The sequence below is a fragment of the Orycteropus afer genome, unplaced genomic scaffold (genome assembly GCF_000298275.1).
Source record: "Orycteropus afer afer isolate SDZICR_OR568_19922 unplaced genomic scaffold, OryAfe1.0 scaffold00179, whole genome shotgun sequence".
Lineage (NCBI taxonomy): Eukaryota > Metazoa > Chordata > Mammalia > Tubulidentata > Orycteropodidae > Orycteropus > Orycteropus afer.
This window is the reverse complement of record NW_006921766.1, coordinates 1,149,466-1,165,477: the sequence shown is the minus strand read 5'-3', so window position 1 is coordinate 1,165,477 and position 16,012 is coordinate 1,149,466. Positions and strand designations below refer to the sequence as shown.

At 39.5% G+C, this 16,012-nt stretch overlaps 1 protein-coding gene across 1 annotated transcript in view; it reads left to right on the top strand.

Annotated features, from left to right (window-relative positions):
- TRAPPC10 (trafficking protein particle complex subunit 10) overlaps positions 1–16,012 on the top strand; it is a 185,440-nt gene that overhangs the window by 111,555 nt on the left and 57,873 nt on the right. Inside the window, exons 4-6 of the mRNA XM_007947252.2 lie at positions 4,560–4,756; positions 9,954–10,149; positions 14,196–14,307. Of these exons, the coding sequence (XP_007945443.2) occupies positions 4,560–4,756; positions 9,954–10,149; positions 14,196–14,307 (505 nt within the window). The remainder of the gene's footprint in view (positions 1–4,559; positions 4,757–9,953; positions 10,150–14,195; positions 14,308–16,012) is intronic.

The following is a 16,012-nucleotide window of genomic DNA, read 5'->3' as shown; positions in this document are numbered from 1 at the left end:
CATAGTTTGGTTATCCGTTCCTCAGTTGATGGACACCTAGGTTGTTTCCATCTTTTGGCTATTGTAAATAGTGCTGCGATGAACATGGGTGTGCATGTGTCTGTTCTTGTCATGGAGTTTTAGCAGTTCTTGGTATAATCTGGATAAATGCTTTTTATTAGTTATGTGACTTGCAAATATTTTCTCAAATCCTGTGGATTGTGTTTTCATTCTGTTAACATGGTCTTTCAAAGAGAGACTTTCTTAATTTTGATGAAATTTATCATGTTTTCTTTTTATGTATTATGCTTAATAAATTAAATCAGGGTCATAAAGATTTTCTTCTGTATTTTCTTTTAAGCCATTATCATAATTTTAAGTTTTACATTTAGTGCTGTGATGCATTTTGAATCTATTTTTATTTAATGTGCAAGATACAGATTGAAGTTCTTTTTTTTGCAGAAATCTATCTAGGTATTCTAGCATTTATTTATTTTCTTTTTAATACTACTTTTCCTCTTTGAAATGCCTTGGAATTTTATCAAATTCAATTGACCCATTACATATGGGTCTGTTTCTTTTCCATTGATGTATTTCTCTGTCTTTGGTTCTTTGCCTTTCGATGCAAATTTTAGAATCTCAACTTCTACCAGAAAGCCTGCTGAGATTTTGATTAAGACTGCATTGAATTTATAAGTCAATTTGGAGGTAATTGACATCTTAATAATATTGAGTCTTGATTTGCGAACAAGACCTAGCTCTCCATTTATTTAGGTCTTGTTTATTTTCTCTTAGCAGTGTCTTGTAGTTTGCAAAGTCTGGGTGTTGCATACTTTTGACAAATGTACCTGAAGAAGTGTCATGGGGACAGCTTTGTCTGTCCTCTTCTAACTTCACAAGGGGAAAGGAGGATACAGAACAACATCAGTAGCCCAAGGCCGATTGTTATGAGGTAGAGGTCAGACATGCTGTCATGCTCCAACCTTTTTTTTTTTTACCAGTTTCAACACCAACTGTCCCTCCCACAAGGAGCTTTGTTGACTCATGCGAAGGCACTTGTCTGCTAACCAGAAGGTCAGCATCCGCTCTGCAGAAGATAGGATAATCTACTTCTGTAAGGATTTACCACTTTGGAAACCCAAGTCGTAACTGATTTAATGGCAGTGGGTTTTTTTATTTGGTCCCTTCCATGTCCCTCTCTACTTCTTTGTTAGGTTTGATAATTCATTGCACTGGCCATAGAAAACTCACAGGTAATACTCACAATTATGGGGTTTATCAGGGAAGTAACAGGTTACATGGGAGCTCTGGTGGTATAGTGCCTAAGGCATTTGTCTGCTAACCAGAAGGCTGGTGCTTCAAACCCACCAGCCACTCCTCAGAAGGAAGATTGGGCAGTCTACTTCTGTAGTGATGTTGTTGTTGTTGTTATGTGCTGTCTAGTCGGACCCAACTCATAGCGACCCCTCCTTGGGTTTCCGAGGCAGTATCACTACAGAAGTAAATTGCCCCCAGCTTCCTTCCGAGGAGTGGCTGGTGGGTTTGAACCTCCAGCCTTCTGGTTAGCAGTCAAGTGCCTTAAGCACTATGCTACCAGAGCCACCTCGGAAACCCAAGGAGTGCTCACTATGAGTTGGATCTGATTCAGCACCAGTGAGTTTGGTTTTTTGGTTTTTAACAGGTTACAATTTATATTCAGGAACACCCAGGATACAATTTTTCAATGAAGGTAGCCATGCTTATCGGCACACCGGTCTTTGGCCCCTTGGCCTGGCCTCTTCCTGGGCAAGTTGTTACAGGGCTCTTTTGGCTATGCAAATAGGTGCCCAGATAGGGACCCACTCTGCCAGCAAGCCTACTACCTAAAGGCACTGAGCTTCCTTAGGCCAGGAATCCCACCATTCTGTCTCATGCTGGTCTCTTGGTTCTCTGCTGCATCCATCTCTCTCTCCTGTCTCAACACAGGGATCATGCGTCCAAAGATATGTTCTGCTCCTAGCTCTTTTTCTTAATAGTGATGAGATCTCCCTTTCCTCCTTGGGGTTGGCTCATTTTAAGCCTACCAAGATGGCAAAACTGACCGATCCCCACAGTAAGTTTCTATATACTTTATTTGCATGGTCCCATCCCACAAATGTGTTCTGTACCTTATTTATATTATTAACAAGCTTTCCAGTCCCCTGGGAGCTCTGGTAGCATAGTACCTAAGGTACTTGACTGCTAACCAGAAGGCTGGCGGTTCAAACCCAACAACCACTCCTTGGAAGGAAGGTTGGACAATCTACTTGACTGACACTATGGCAGTAAGTTTAGTTATAGTACCTCTTAGTATTTAATTTTTTTATGTTATTTTAAGTAGTTTTATTGTTTTTTAAATTTAAATATCTAGTTATTAGTCACTACTCTGTAGAAATGCACCTGTTTTTTGTATATTGCCCATGTGTCCTGCGACTTTGCTGATATCATTGACTTATTCTAGTAGATTTTTTTGTAGAGTCCTTAGGATTTTCTACATAGACAATCATGTGATGCAAACTCAAGAGTTTTAATTTAATTCTTTTTGAGTATGCACCTTCTTCCCCCCTCTGTTTTGCTTTGTTACAATAACTAGAATCTCTAGTAAAATGTTGGGAAGAAGTGGTGTGAGTGGACATCCTTGCTTTGCTTCTGATCTCAGGAGGAAAGTATGCAGTCTTTCACTGTTAAGTTGTGGCTTTTCATATATTCTCCTCATCAACTTGAAGTTCTCTTCTATTCCTAGTTTTCTGAAAATTTTAATGAAGAATGGAAGTTGGTTTTTTTCAGATCCTTTTTCTATATCTATTGAGATGATCATGGTTTTCCTTTTGTAATTTGTTGATACATTAAATTACAATGAATAAAAAATATATTGAATAATTTTTGAAACCCCAGTTGGTCACAATGTGGTTTTCTCCTCCCCAGATCATTGTATCTTATTTGCCAAAATTTTTGTTAAGATTTCTTACCATTGTGTTTGTTAGGGATAGTCTATAGCTTTCTTTTGTCTTTCAGTTTTTGGTATCAAGGTAGTATTGGCCTCATAGAATGAGTTGTGACATCATTAATTTTCTAGGAGGGTTTGTGTGGAATTGATATTCTTTCTTTCTTAAATGTTTCCTGGAATTCACCAGTAATGGAGTTGGCTTTGTGGGAAGATTTTTAACTTTTAATTCAATTTCTGTAATAGATGCAGGCATATTTGGGTTATCTGTTTCTTTTTGAATGAGTTTTCCATTAATTTTTGTTTCTTTGTAGATCAGTAGCCTCACTGGCTCTCAAGAGCCACTTGTTCTTTGCTTCACTTGCTCACTCAGAATATTCATCCCTAATTTCCCTTAGGACTTTTTGAAACTTCTGTCTTCTTCCTCCTGCTCAGTGAGGTCTCTTTCAGAGAGCTCCTGCAAGCCCTGGGGAAGGGGCAGCTCCTCCTCGTGTGAGGGGTGGTGGCTCATCCTGTAGTCAGGGGTCTGCCAGGGTTCCCTGCCACCAGGAGTTTTAGTGGATAGTTGTTGTTCCCAGAGAGGTTTTTGCTCTCTTCTATGATCTAATCCTTGCTGGGCAAAGCATTGTGAATCTGATCTGGTCTTTGATTTCTCTGGCGGTCAAAGGCCATTGGCCCTTCTCAGCCTCTTGTTTCATGCTTCAGGCAGTATAGCCCTGGGGCTCCTGAAGAGCTGTTATCACACTGGCATACCACAGTTTATAGTTAAAGTCTCCAAAATGGTCATTCAATGGGAGATATGCAGCATTTGGTTAAGTTACTGTTGAATATTTATTTACAGAAGCTTGATTTTCACTCTGAATCTGCTGTGTGAATTTAAGGAGCATAAAGTCTGTTATAAGTAAGGTTACAAATAAGTAAATTTTCTGTTTTCCTGATTCTTTCTGTGGTGCCAATTGTTTTGAGAGCTGGGGCTTCATTGGTTCGCTCTTGTATGGGAGGGGAGGTAGTTTCCCCAGCAGAGCACTTCCCCAGGCAAGCAGCACATTAATTTATATGGCCGATATAGCTCTCCTAGCTCCCCTGTTGGTTCTTGTACCTCAGTGCTGCTCTGAAGAAGCACTGGGCTGCCCTCTTCTTTTGGGTCTGCACATTAAGCTGCCTTGTCCCTGCTGTGATTTGCAGTGGCATCAAGGTTGGCGTGAACCTGAGAACTAGCCGAGTGCAGGAGTGTAGGCGGGGAGACAGCCAGCAGCCACCCTGCATGGAAGGAAGGAACCAGGTTGGTCTTCAGAGAAGGGCTGGATTAAATGAGTGCATGAGCACAGAGGCTTTGGTGGTAGACTGAAGTACCAAGTTGCCTGACAGATTCTGTCACTGTGAGCAACTGAGCTCTCTTGTATTTTGAGATAACACACGTAAAGGGCCTGACACAGTGAGCCTGCAAGCAGCAATTGCTTGATTCCTGGTCTTTGCCTGTAGCATTGACTGTGCTTACTGCCCTGGGGCTGCCCTTGTAAATCATCGTGGCCACAAGCTCTCTGTTATTGGACAGTTCTTGCTGTATCGTTAACGGGCATTGATTAACACGGTTTCACAGTGACTTATTTATTTTTAGGATACTGAAGTGTATAAAGCTACAGTAAAAGATGACCTCACCAAATGGCAGAATGTTCTGAAAGCTCATAGCTCTGTGGACTGGTTAATAGTGGTAGTTGAAAATGATGCGAAGAAAAAAAACAAAACCAACATCCTTCCCCGAACTTCTATTGTGGACAAAATAAGAAATGATTTTTGTAATAAACAGAGTGACAGGTAAGTGTATCTTTACTTTTACCTTACTTGGTTGATTTCTGGATGATATGGATGACTGGCTTCCTATGTAATACTAGATCTTTACTTAGCAGTGCTTTTGGGAGCAGCTGCACTGTGTCTAATACTTTAGCCTGTGGTGGGGGCTGAAAGAATACCAGGTCCCTGGTCTCATAGAAGTTGCTAGTGAGGTGGGTGGAAGACTACAAATAGTTGTTGCCCAGGTGTGTGGCTTGGGAGGAGAGGATGCTGGGATCATGTGACTGTGGGAGAGATTACACAGCGATCCTCTCTTTGAAGGTGAATAATGGACTTTAGCATGTGAAGAACTTTGACAAGTCTTGTAGTCCCTGTGTAGGGCAGAGTTCCTTAACCCTTAACTCAGGAACCCTATGTTTTGTTTGTGGGACTTAACACCTATTAAGAGTTCCTAAGAATAGAAGTTCAAGGAGCTATGCTGGCTCAGTGCCTAAGGCATTTGAGTGCTAACCAGAAGGTTGGCAATTCAAACCTACCAGCCTCTCTGCAGAAGGAAGATGGGGCAATCTATTTTCGTAAAGATTTACCTCCTTGGAAACCCAGTGATGGTCACTGTGAGTCAGGATCAACTCGATGGCAGCGAGTTTGGTTTTTGCTTTTGGAAGAACAGAAGTTATAAAAAGCCAACTTAAAAATCTCTTCAAGAACTAAAGAAGGGGCCCCAAACCTTTGACAGTTCATTTATGTTGTGGGCTTGCTTTCTCCTGTCTTCACCTTGTCCTCTCTCTGTGGCATAGTTCCCTTCCTCTTACACTGATGATGCTGTTCTGATGGCACTGGTTGGTGTATCTCTTTGGTCCTATAGAGTTCATGGTCTGCATCTCAGAGTTAACACTCTAACTCACCAAGTGTTTACTGTGGGCTGCTGTGTTCAGGCAACCTGCCATAATTGGGAATCTGAGTGTCAGAAATAGGTGTGGTTTCTACTCTGGCACTGCACAGCATCTTGTGGCAGAGAGGAGCCTTAGTCCACCACATGGTCACCATCCTTATAAGTCCAATCACTGAGAGAAATGCTGCAAGAGCCTAGAATAGGGGCATGAGAGGGAGTCCTTAAGCTACCATAGGGGCCAAAGGAAGGCTTCATTAAGAAAGTGCTAGTTGGACTAAGAAATAAAAAGGATGAGGAGGAATTAAGGAGTAGGTATTAGAAAGAAATCTTCTGTGTTAGGAGCCTAGAGCACCAACCACACAGTGGTACTTGACATTATGTTGTTGGAGTTAGTATGTGACAGCTTCACATCAGTGTCATCACATTGAGTGGCTGGTTCTGCAGGGTAGGGAACATGTAAGACTTTCTTCCATGTTCCACATAATACTGGGTACATGGTAATGCTGAAACTTCATTTATTTATAGTTTTAATTAAATGTTGGATTTTTGAGCTTCTGGATTAGCATAGAGAAATTTTATGCAATATGGAATTGTAGTTTTTTTTTCCTTTATGGTCAGTCATTATTTATAAATTAGTCATCCACAGGAATCTGTTGAACATTTTAACAAGATGTTACATGAGAGAGGGCGTTTTCTTCTTCAGGATTCAGTTGTACTAACAGTTTTAGGGCAGAGTAGACTGCCCTAATGCTGAGTGAGACAAGAGAGCTGATTACACAGTTTAATGGCAAAAGGGGCAAGTGTTGAATAACAACAGTACACTGGGGTAAACACAGACATCAAAACCAAATGGCCTCTAAGTTTTTAAAAATGTAACAAATCATATTTGTTTGGGATTTTATTAAGTAAAATCTTATTAATTGGCACTGTGGGGCATGTTAGTTTTACTTTTTGAAATGTTCAAATTCTATAAAAACTTTTTCAAAGTATTTGTTACTTTCAAGTCTGTGTGATAATTTCATCTGATTGCCAAAAGTATGTTTCTGCCGAGTCCACTTAAGTTGCTTTTAATGATCATTCTTTAAATGTAAAACTTAATATACTGAAGTTTATTTTTTAATGTTTAGTCCTCAGTCAGTTAAACATTTTGATGTTTGTTAATTTGCAAAGCCATCAGTGACAAATGCATACTTTTTTAATGTAAAAATCTAGGTCAGATTTTCATGAATTTGAACTTAAGTAAAGTCTGTATTAACAGATATTTTATTATACCTATAATTTTTGACCTTTGAACGTGTTAAAACAGTTTGCCTTAAAGTGACTTAAACTTAAAACTTGTGTTTAGTTTTTTATTATAAACATTATTCATTGTAAAATTCTTAAAAAAATTTAATAAGGAAAGTGAAAATGGATTTAACAGCATTTTGATATATATCTTTTCAGGCTTTTTTCTATTTATGTACTTATACACATACACAAAAACACATACATATGTGTATTTTGAAGTAATATATTGTATATAATGCTTTGTACTTGTTTTTTTAACTTATTGCAAAAACTTTTCCACAGATAGTAAATCTATTGTTATGCCATTATTGTTAGTGAGTATGTAATATTCCAGAATATTCTTGTATTATGTTATTTATATAATCATTTGCTGTACTTATGATTGTTGCTTTTTATTATTATTATTATTATTATTATAAACAAGAATTTTACAAACATCTTTCCAGCTGAAATGTTATGTGCATCCTTAATTGTTTCCTTAAGATAAATTCCTAAAAGGAAAATTGCTTGGTATAGGTTTTGCACACTTCTCAGGCTTTTGGTAAGTATCTCCAAGCCCAAGCGCTGACTTGCTAACTGGTCAGGAATGGTTACAGCTGGGAGCTCCTGGCTATGTGCTGCATCTCACTCACAGATGCTCAGGGACCTTTCTCTCTGTGCAACTTTTGCAGACATTGGCCCCCTGAGTTAACCATCCAAGCTTGATTTGACTCTCTAGAGCATTTTTATTTTTTATTTAAATGGGACAGTTGAAAATCCAGAAGCAAGACATGTGGAGGCATGTAAGAAGTGGTAGAGAGAATGATACATATGCAGTGCTAACTGATACAGGCACAAGTTTCATGAGATGAGAGCACAGGTCCCTGAAGGACATTGCTATGGGGTTGGTGGCTGTCTCACCTGTGTCCACTAAACATGTGGCATGGAGGAGAATTATGTGTCTTAGAGATAAATTGCTGAACTGGTAGGTTTTAGCAGCTCATAGACCAAAAACCACTGCTATTGAGTTGATTCCAACTCATAGCGACTCTATAGGACAGAATAGAACTGTCCCATTGGATTTCCAAGGCTGTAAATCTTACAGAAACAGACTGCCACATCTTATTTCCCACAGAGCGGCTGGTGGGTTCGAACCACTGACCTTTTGGTTAACAACTGAATGTTTAGCCAGTGCACCACGAGAGCTCCTAGCAGCTCATCTACTAGACAATAAATTAATATTAGTCCTTCAGGTGACCATAGCAATGAGCTGGTTGGATCCCTTGTTTTCAGGAGTAGAAGTGATGTGGAGAGGGGACGGTGACAGGATTTACTGCCAGCTCTCAGTGTTTTTATTTTCTTCTTGGTACTGATTGGTGGAACATCTAGACTATTTGCTACTTCATTATTTTTGTCCACTGCTTTATAATCTCCTAGAAGGATATGCTGGGTACAGAGGAAATGAAACTTAGAAGTAGTTTGTTTTACTCATTGTTGATAATTCAGGTAAAATATTTACTAAGGGAAAGTGTTGTACTCACAGCATAAATACTGTAAGATTATTTAAGTTGAGATTTATCTGTATTTTAAATTATTATTACCAAAGATAAAGAAAGTTACCTCTTCTAACCTATTGGTGGCTTTGTTGCCTTTTCTAAATCCACTGGAAACTTTCTTGTAATTTTATGCCTTTGATATTTTTACACTATGAGTACAAAAATCTTTTTATAGTAAATGGTATCATGCCTATATGTTAATCCATGGTCTAAGCATTTATTTGGGAGTTCTGGTGGCATAGTGCCTAAGGCACTTGATTGCTAACCAGAAGGCTGGCGGTTCAAACCCACCAGCCACTCTTCAGAAGGAAGGTTGGGCAGTCTACTTCCGTTAGTGATAACCGCCTTGGAAATCCAAGGAGGGGTTGCTGTGAGTCAGATCCAACTCTAAGGCAGTGAGGGGTTGGTTGGTTGGTTGTTGTTGTTGTTGTTGTGTGCCGTCAAGTCTGAACTGACTCATAGCGACCCCTCCTTGGGTTTCCAAGATGGTATCACTATGAAAGTAGATTGCCCCAACCTTCCTTTAGAGGAGTGGCTGGTGGGTTTGAACTGCCAGCCTTCTGGTTAGCAGTCAAGTGCCTTAAGCACTAGCATTTATTTATTATTTATTATTTATTATCCTGGGAGCTCTTAGCACTTGACTGCTAATCAAATGGCTGGTGGTTCAAACCCACCAGCCACTCCTCTAAAGAAAGGTTGGGGCAATCTACTTTCATAGTGATACCACCTTGGAAACCCAAGGAGGAGTCGCTATGAGTCAGGTCAGACTTGACAGCACATAACAACAACAACTTTTATTATCCTTCCCTTGAGGACTGCATGAGAGACAAACAGAGAGAAAAAGTATTTTATAATCAGTGTGGGAGCAGAGAGCTCAGAGCAGCTGGGGGTAGTTGGGGGAGAGATTCATTGAGGGTGAGGCATGTCAGCCAGGTTGTGAAGGGCAAGTAGGAATGTGCTAGATTACAAAAGGTAAGAGAATGAGAAGGTCAGTGGGCTTAAATTGGGGTAAAAGAGCTAATGTAAGATACCAGGTTGGGTCCATACTATAATGGTCTTAGGTGCCATGGTAAGAATCTAAATTCTATCCTGTCAGTTATAGGAGAGTCAGCAGAAGCTTCTGATGGAGGTGGGGTAGGGGGTAATGAGAATTGGCATGAGTCCAACATGATCACCTTATGTTTCAAAGAATCTTAGAGGCAAGATCTACTCAGGACTCAACCTAAGCCCCTTCTCCCCTTTCCAGCAAACTCTTCTTGGAATTTTTCTAGCAGTTACTGCTCATGTGACATCAAACTAGTTTAGGATGAAACCTGTTCGTAGTCTGGTTTCTCACTGTCTGCCTAATGTTTCTTACTAATTAAAAGGAGGAACAAAGGAAAGAACAAGAGAGGGAAGGATGGAAGGGAAGGATGGAAATAAATTTGTGCTCCCAAAAAATGGGAGCCGTCAAGCCACCATGATGTTTGGGGAGTGGTTGCCAAGTAGGCCCTTCATATCTTTGCAGGTGTGTTGTGCTGTCCGACCCCTTGAAGGACTCTTCCCGAACTCAGGAATCCTGGAATGCCTTCCTGACCAAACTCAGGACGTTGCTTCTCATGTCTTTTACCAAAAACTTAGGCAAGTTTGAAGATGACATGAGAACCTTGAGGGAGAAGAGGACTGAGCCAGGCTGGAGCTTTTGTGAATATTTCATGGTTCAGGTACTTGACTAATCACAGTACTAAACCATTTCCTTCTTCCCTTCCTATTCCCTCCCTCCCTTGTCTTTCTTTCTAAATAGGCAGCTCTGGTGTGGCAATTCTAGCAGCTAGAGTAGACAGTTCAGCTTCTTGGCATTTAAAGCAGAAGATCAGAGATGGTCTCCTGGGTATTTATATCATTAGCTCTCCTGCTGCTTGGGGCTTGGCATCTAGCCTTCTTTTGAAATGGCCTTGTCCTCAGGGTAATCTTGGTTTTGTTAGTCCCCAGGGGGCCTTTTGAGTTTCTTACTATGGTAATGAATTAGGCAGAGGAGCCATAGTGTGAGTGATGATCATGATGATAGTAACTTCACTTCATTAAGTGTTCACCACATGCCAGCCACTATGATTAAATTATGGTTTTCTGGGGCCATTTCTTGGATAGTTTTGTTTTATTACCTTGTACTCTGATGGATCATCTTTACTGTAATTTAAAAAAAAATTCAAGCTTTTGAAATTACAGTTCATAAATAGCTTATTTTTCCCTTTTAAGAAAAAAAATGTCTTAAATGAACAAAGGGATATGGAATCAGTTAATTTTGGGGAATCCCCTCTAACACTGCAAAAAGTGTCAAGAATGTTGCTTTGTCAAGAATGTTGTTCGCACGATTCCTTGTTGCCTCACTACCTTTTGACTGAAAAAGCATGATTTTCATATTTAAATAGTATTTGTGCATTAATTAGTGAAGAAATGATACAGTGAATGAATAAAAGACAAATCCTGGTTAGAAAGTTTGATTTTTATTTCTTATTCTGATGCTGACGTTTTAGAGGTACTAGATTTGGTACATACAGGGAGGTTTGAACATGTTGATAATTTTCTGTAAGATAGAATTATTGCAGGCCTTTCAGACCACACTCTTCCTTTCCACCCTTAAAACTCACTAAGCTGAGTTTCTGGGAGTTAGAAACAAGCACGAGGAAGGCTAAATGGACACTATACTGTTGGATTGGGGTTGAGATATCAGTGTGAACCCATGGTTGGATGGATGGATAGATGGACGGATCGCTGTTAGTACTCACATATATTTCCTTGCTATGTCTGGTATAGAACATCGAAAAAGTGATATATCAGTCTGAGCAGTACGCACACCCAGATTTTAGTTTCTAAATTCCCGTCTCCAGTAAAAGGACCCAGTGTTTCTTTTGATTATGGGATTGGGCCCGGTAAAATATAAGGTAAATCTGGAACATCTTGCAGAACCAGAAAGTAAGGCAGGGCTCAAAAACAGATGTGGCACATTGACAGAACAGAGAGAGAGACCAGCTGAAGGCAACACTGGAACAATTTGAGCAACAAATAAATAAGGACAGAATTGGATTTTAACTCATGATGAAAATACATATCCATGCACCTATATTGATATAAATAAATAAACCAACTTATTAAATAAGCAAATGGAAGAGAAGGTTCAGCTTTTCCATACACAAGAATTTCAATTAATAACTGTAGAAGGAAAGAAAATTAGAAAATCACCATTGGGCAAATACCACAGCAGTAATTGTGGCAGATAGTGGATGGGTGCTAAAACCAGTGGGCAGGGGCTTGAGAGGAAATGGGATTTGCATAGTCTCAAAAGTATCACCCCCAAGATACTGATTAACAACAAAGGGAATGATAGTAACCTTAGGGGAGAAACCTAGTAGACAGCATCTTAACCACATGATCAAGGTCAGGTGATAAGATATGCCTACAACATAAACTTGATATGATACACTGAGATGTACATATCATTTCTGTGCAAAAATGTATCATCTCATAGCAATGTTGAGAAGACACCAAATGAACCCAAATTGAGGGACTTTAGAGAAAATAACTTGGTCATTTTCTTCTAAACCATTCATCTCATGAAAAACTGAAAGCATATTACAGACTGGAGGAGATGGAGGAAAACAGCGGCACAATGCAATATGTGATCCAGGTGGATTGCTTTCGCTTTTTGAGGGAAAAAGGAGTAGAAAAAAGAAAAAAGGATTAAATTAGTATAAGAACAATGGTTTAATTAAGGATGTCCCAATGCTAATTTTCTGGTTTTGATACTTGTACTGTGATTATTTAAGATGTTAACATTAGGGAAAGTTTAGTCAAGGTTATATGAAAACTCAGGTTTTTTTTGGAACACTTCTATAAGTCTAAAATCAGTTCAAAATGAAGAAGATATCTTTTTAGGTACTGAAAATACTTCTTAAGGAATCAATTTCTCTTTCCAAAACATTGACCACCAGTGTTTTCAGGGGAAACAAGATATAAAAAAAGAGCTTACAGGAGTCATAGGGCTGAGGAGGAAAATCTTAAGTGTCTCTGCCCTACTTTTCTGACAGTAGTTGGAGGAGAAAATAATAACACTTGCTGACTACTTTCATGTGCCAGGACTCTTTTAAGCATTTTACAGAAATGAATTTAATTACCGTGCAAAATCCTTACACAAGGGGAACTTCTTTATACAGATAAAGAAATTGAAGCACGGGTAGTTTTATTAGTCCTCTGTCCAGCTTACGTGACTACAGCAAGGAAGTGGTAGCATCTAGATTGGAATTCAAAGAAAACAACAATAACAAAAAAACCAAACCTGCTGCCACAGAGTTTATCCTGACTTATAGAGACCCTATAGGACAGAGTCCCATAGGATTTCCAAGACTTTAAAACTTTACCAAAACAGACGGTCCCATCTTTCTCCCATGGAGTGGCTGGTGGGTTTGAACCCAGCGGTGGGAATTCTAAGCCAATGCTCAGCTCCCACCTGGTAGGATGGCATCCAGGCCTGCAGGAGTCTCTGAAGCCCACAAAAAAATGTGGTGGAATTTAGTGCCAAATATGTGAATATTGTCAATATATAGACTTGTGCACACGTGTGTGCCTCCTGTTCTTTTTAATGTGAAATAATGGAAATTAGAAAACAATCACCTATGACTCATCTCTTTCCATTCTCTTCTTTAGCAAATGTTTTTGCACACTGTACATGTTAGGCCCTCCTGTAGGTGCTGGTGCACTGCCAGTCCACAACTTGGTTAATGGGAGTCAGCAAGCAAGTAAATTGCTAGAATAAAAGTACATGAGGAAAAGTAACAAAGACAGAGCTATGGAATGCTGGGGTGAGATGTTTAAGGAAGGCCTCACTGAGTAGGTGACATCTGAGCAAAGCTTGAAAAGATTAAAGGATATGCCATATTGATACTTGAAGAAAGCATGAAGAAGAAATGTTCTAGGCTGAGGGAAGAGTCAGTGTGGGAGAAGCCCAGTATGTTTGAGAAAGGGCAGGCAGACCAGTGTGGTGGAGTCTATGAGTGAGGTCAGTAGCGCTGGGATGGGGTAGGGACACAGGACTTACAGGGCCTGGGAAGTCACAGAAAGGACTTTGGAATCTCCTAAACAGGGATCAGTAGCCATTGCTGAAGAAGAGAGTTTGGGTAGAGCAATGTTGAAGGAAGACAACATTTTCCAACATGATTTTTACATGCTATATTTGAGCTCTCTAACAGACATCCAGGTGAGGGTACTGAGTATGCAGTTGGGTACATAGATGTGGCCTGAGGTTTAGTCTCATGTTTGGCTGCTTTGATGCATGGATGTTGTGGAAAGCCACAAGGCTGGGGAAGGAAGACCATGGGTTGGGGATGGGTGTAGGAAGAAAAGTCCAAGGATCGAGCCTAGGGGGTGTTAGAGGCAGGCCACAGGAGGGGCTAGCGGAGCAGACTGAGAGGAATCCACAATGGGAAGGAGAAAATTCAAGCAGGCACATGTCCTGTCAAGGACAAGAAAAACACAGTTGTGTCAAATGCTGCTGATAGGTCAAGAAAAGTTTCCAACAATCAGTTCCTTCCTGGCCCTTATCTCTTCATGTGTGCATGTTGACATGCTGTGACAGTCACATTAATTTTTACCTAATATGGCTTAAGCACCATTCAGTGTGGCCTGCTTTTATCCACTGTAATATAAAGAGAACTACGTAACATTTCATGAAGTTGATTCATGCTTTTGCTTTTTTGAACTTCTCCTGGGTAACTAGGAAGAACTAGCCTTTGTGTTTGAGATGCTGCAGCAGTTTGAAGATGCCCTGGTGCAGTATGATGAGCTAGATGCCCTGTTTTCTCAGTATGTCGTCAACTTTGGAGCCGGCGGTAAGTCAGAATACTTCAGATTCATTCTGAGCCTGGTTATTCCCACTTTCAGGTAGTCTGGAGCTGCCATTTTATTTATTTGATGATTAAATCATCTTTTATTATTTCATGCAAATTATATAAGATGTATTCTCAGGTTCCTGTAGGGAATGAAATGAGAATTAAGAATCAATCACTTTTACTTTCAGAAGAAGCTTAAGTATAAAAGTGTTTTACAAGTCGATGTGAAGTATTATTTCCACAACTCAACAGCTGGCTAGTGATTCTTCCCTTCTACACCTCCTTGTTAGGACAAGAATGGAAGTCTCTGTTTGCTCTGTTGAGCATGTCTTTGTAACATTCAGTGTTCTTTGTTTATAGTGAACTTCTTGGCACCATTGGAATGAGTGTGTTTTTTTTTGGGTAACTTTTAAACAATGTCTTAAAAAGAACAAAACCACTATAGAATTAGCACAGTGAAACCATATGCAGAGAAAAAAGTTTATAATTGTTCTCACTGTTTTTTGGTTGATATTTATTTTCATAGAAATGGCATCATAACATATAGATGTTTCTCTGTAGTTTATCTGCCACAGACATCTCCACAGGTTAACAGATGGAGTTCTGACTTAACTTTTGTTAGTATTGCATAGTATCTCATAGTGTGGATTCATTACAGTTTATTCAGCCCTCTCCTATTGTAGAACATCAGTTTCTTAGCACCTCAAACAATGCTGTAATAGACATCATTGTTGGATGTTGTCTAGAGAAGCCTTGTCATAGTGTAAACAAAGCATTTATTAAATAAATAAATAGAATTTAAGTTGTAGAGGAGATAAAATTATATTTCTTACATAGGTAATACATATAATTAGTTTAACTGTTTCTTCTTTCTGGAACAATTTAAAATTCAGTAGTGAGCCTGGATGCAGTTTTGCAGCTGAATAAGAAGTTGTTCATTTTTTCTGCCTCATTCAACAAATACTCAGGGCCTCTCTGTGCCAGGCACTGTTTAGGCATACAGTGGGGAATAAACCAAGACGTTTTCCTTCATAAGGTCTACTTATAGAAGGAGAAGTGGGCACAAAAAAGTGAACATGTAACTTAATGTCAGTAGTAGTGATGTGAAAAGAAGGACACAGTTTAAGGGGCTTGGGTGCCAGTTGGTGCAGTCAGGGAGTCCTCCCTGAGGAGGTGGCCTTGGAGTAGAGACCTGAATGGAATGTGGGTAGGAGGTGGCCTTGGAGTAGAGACCTGAATGGAATGTGGGCAGGAACATGAGAATTTGGGGGAGGGGCCTCGGGAGCAGGCTGGGTAACCCATTTAGTGTGCACTTAACCATCTCTAAAATTCTGTTCAAAGCATTGAAGGCTGCTGTTAGTTGAATTTGGCCCTTCAATATTTAGTAATTTCAATAAGCCAATATTGAGTCTCTTCCTTATGTGAATGTGGAATGAACTGGTTATGACACTTCCCTTTTAGAGTGAGAAAAATAGATTAAAAATTTTTGTTTATAAAGATTGAATAACTTGTTATTATAGTTTCTCATGTTTATTTGAAGATCATTTTGAATCTTAGGGTGATAAATTAAATAGGGGGAGCTTTGGTGGACATTTTTTTTTTTTTTATTGTGATTTGGGTGAAGATTTACAGAGCAAATTCACTTTCCATACAGCAGTTCACATATACTTTGTCTCATGTCATTGACCACAGTTTATCACAATGC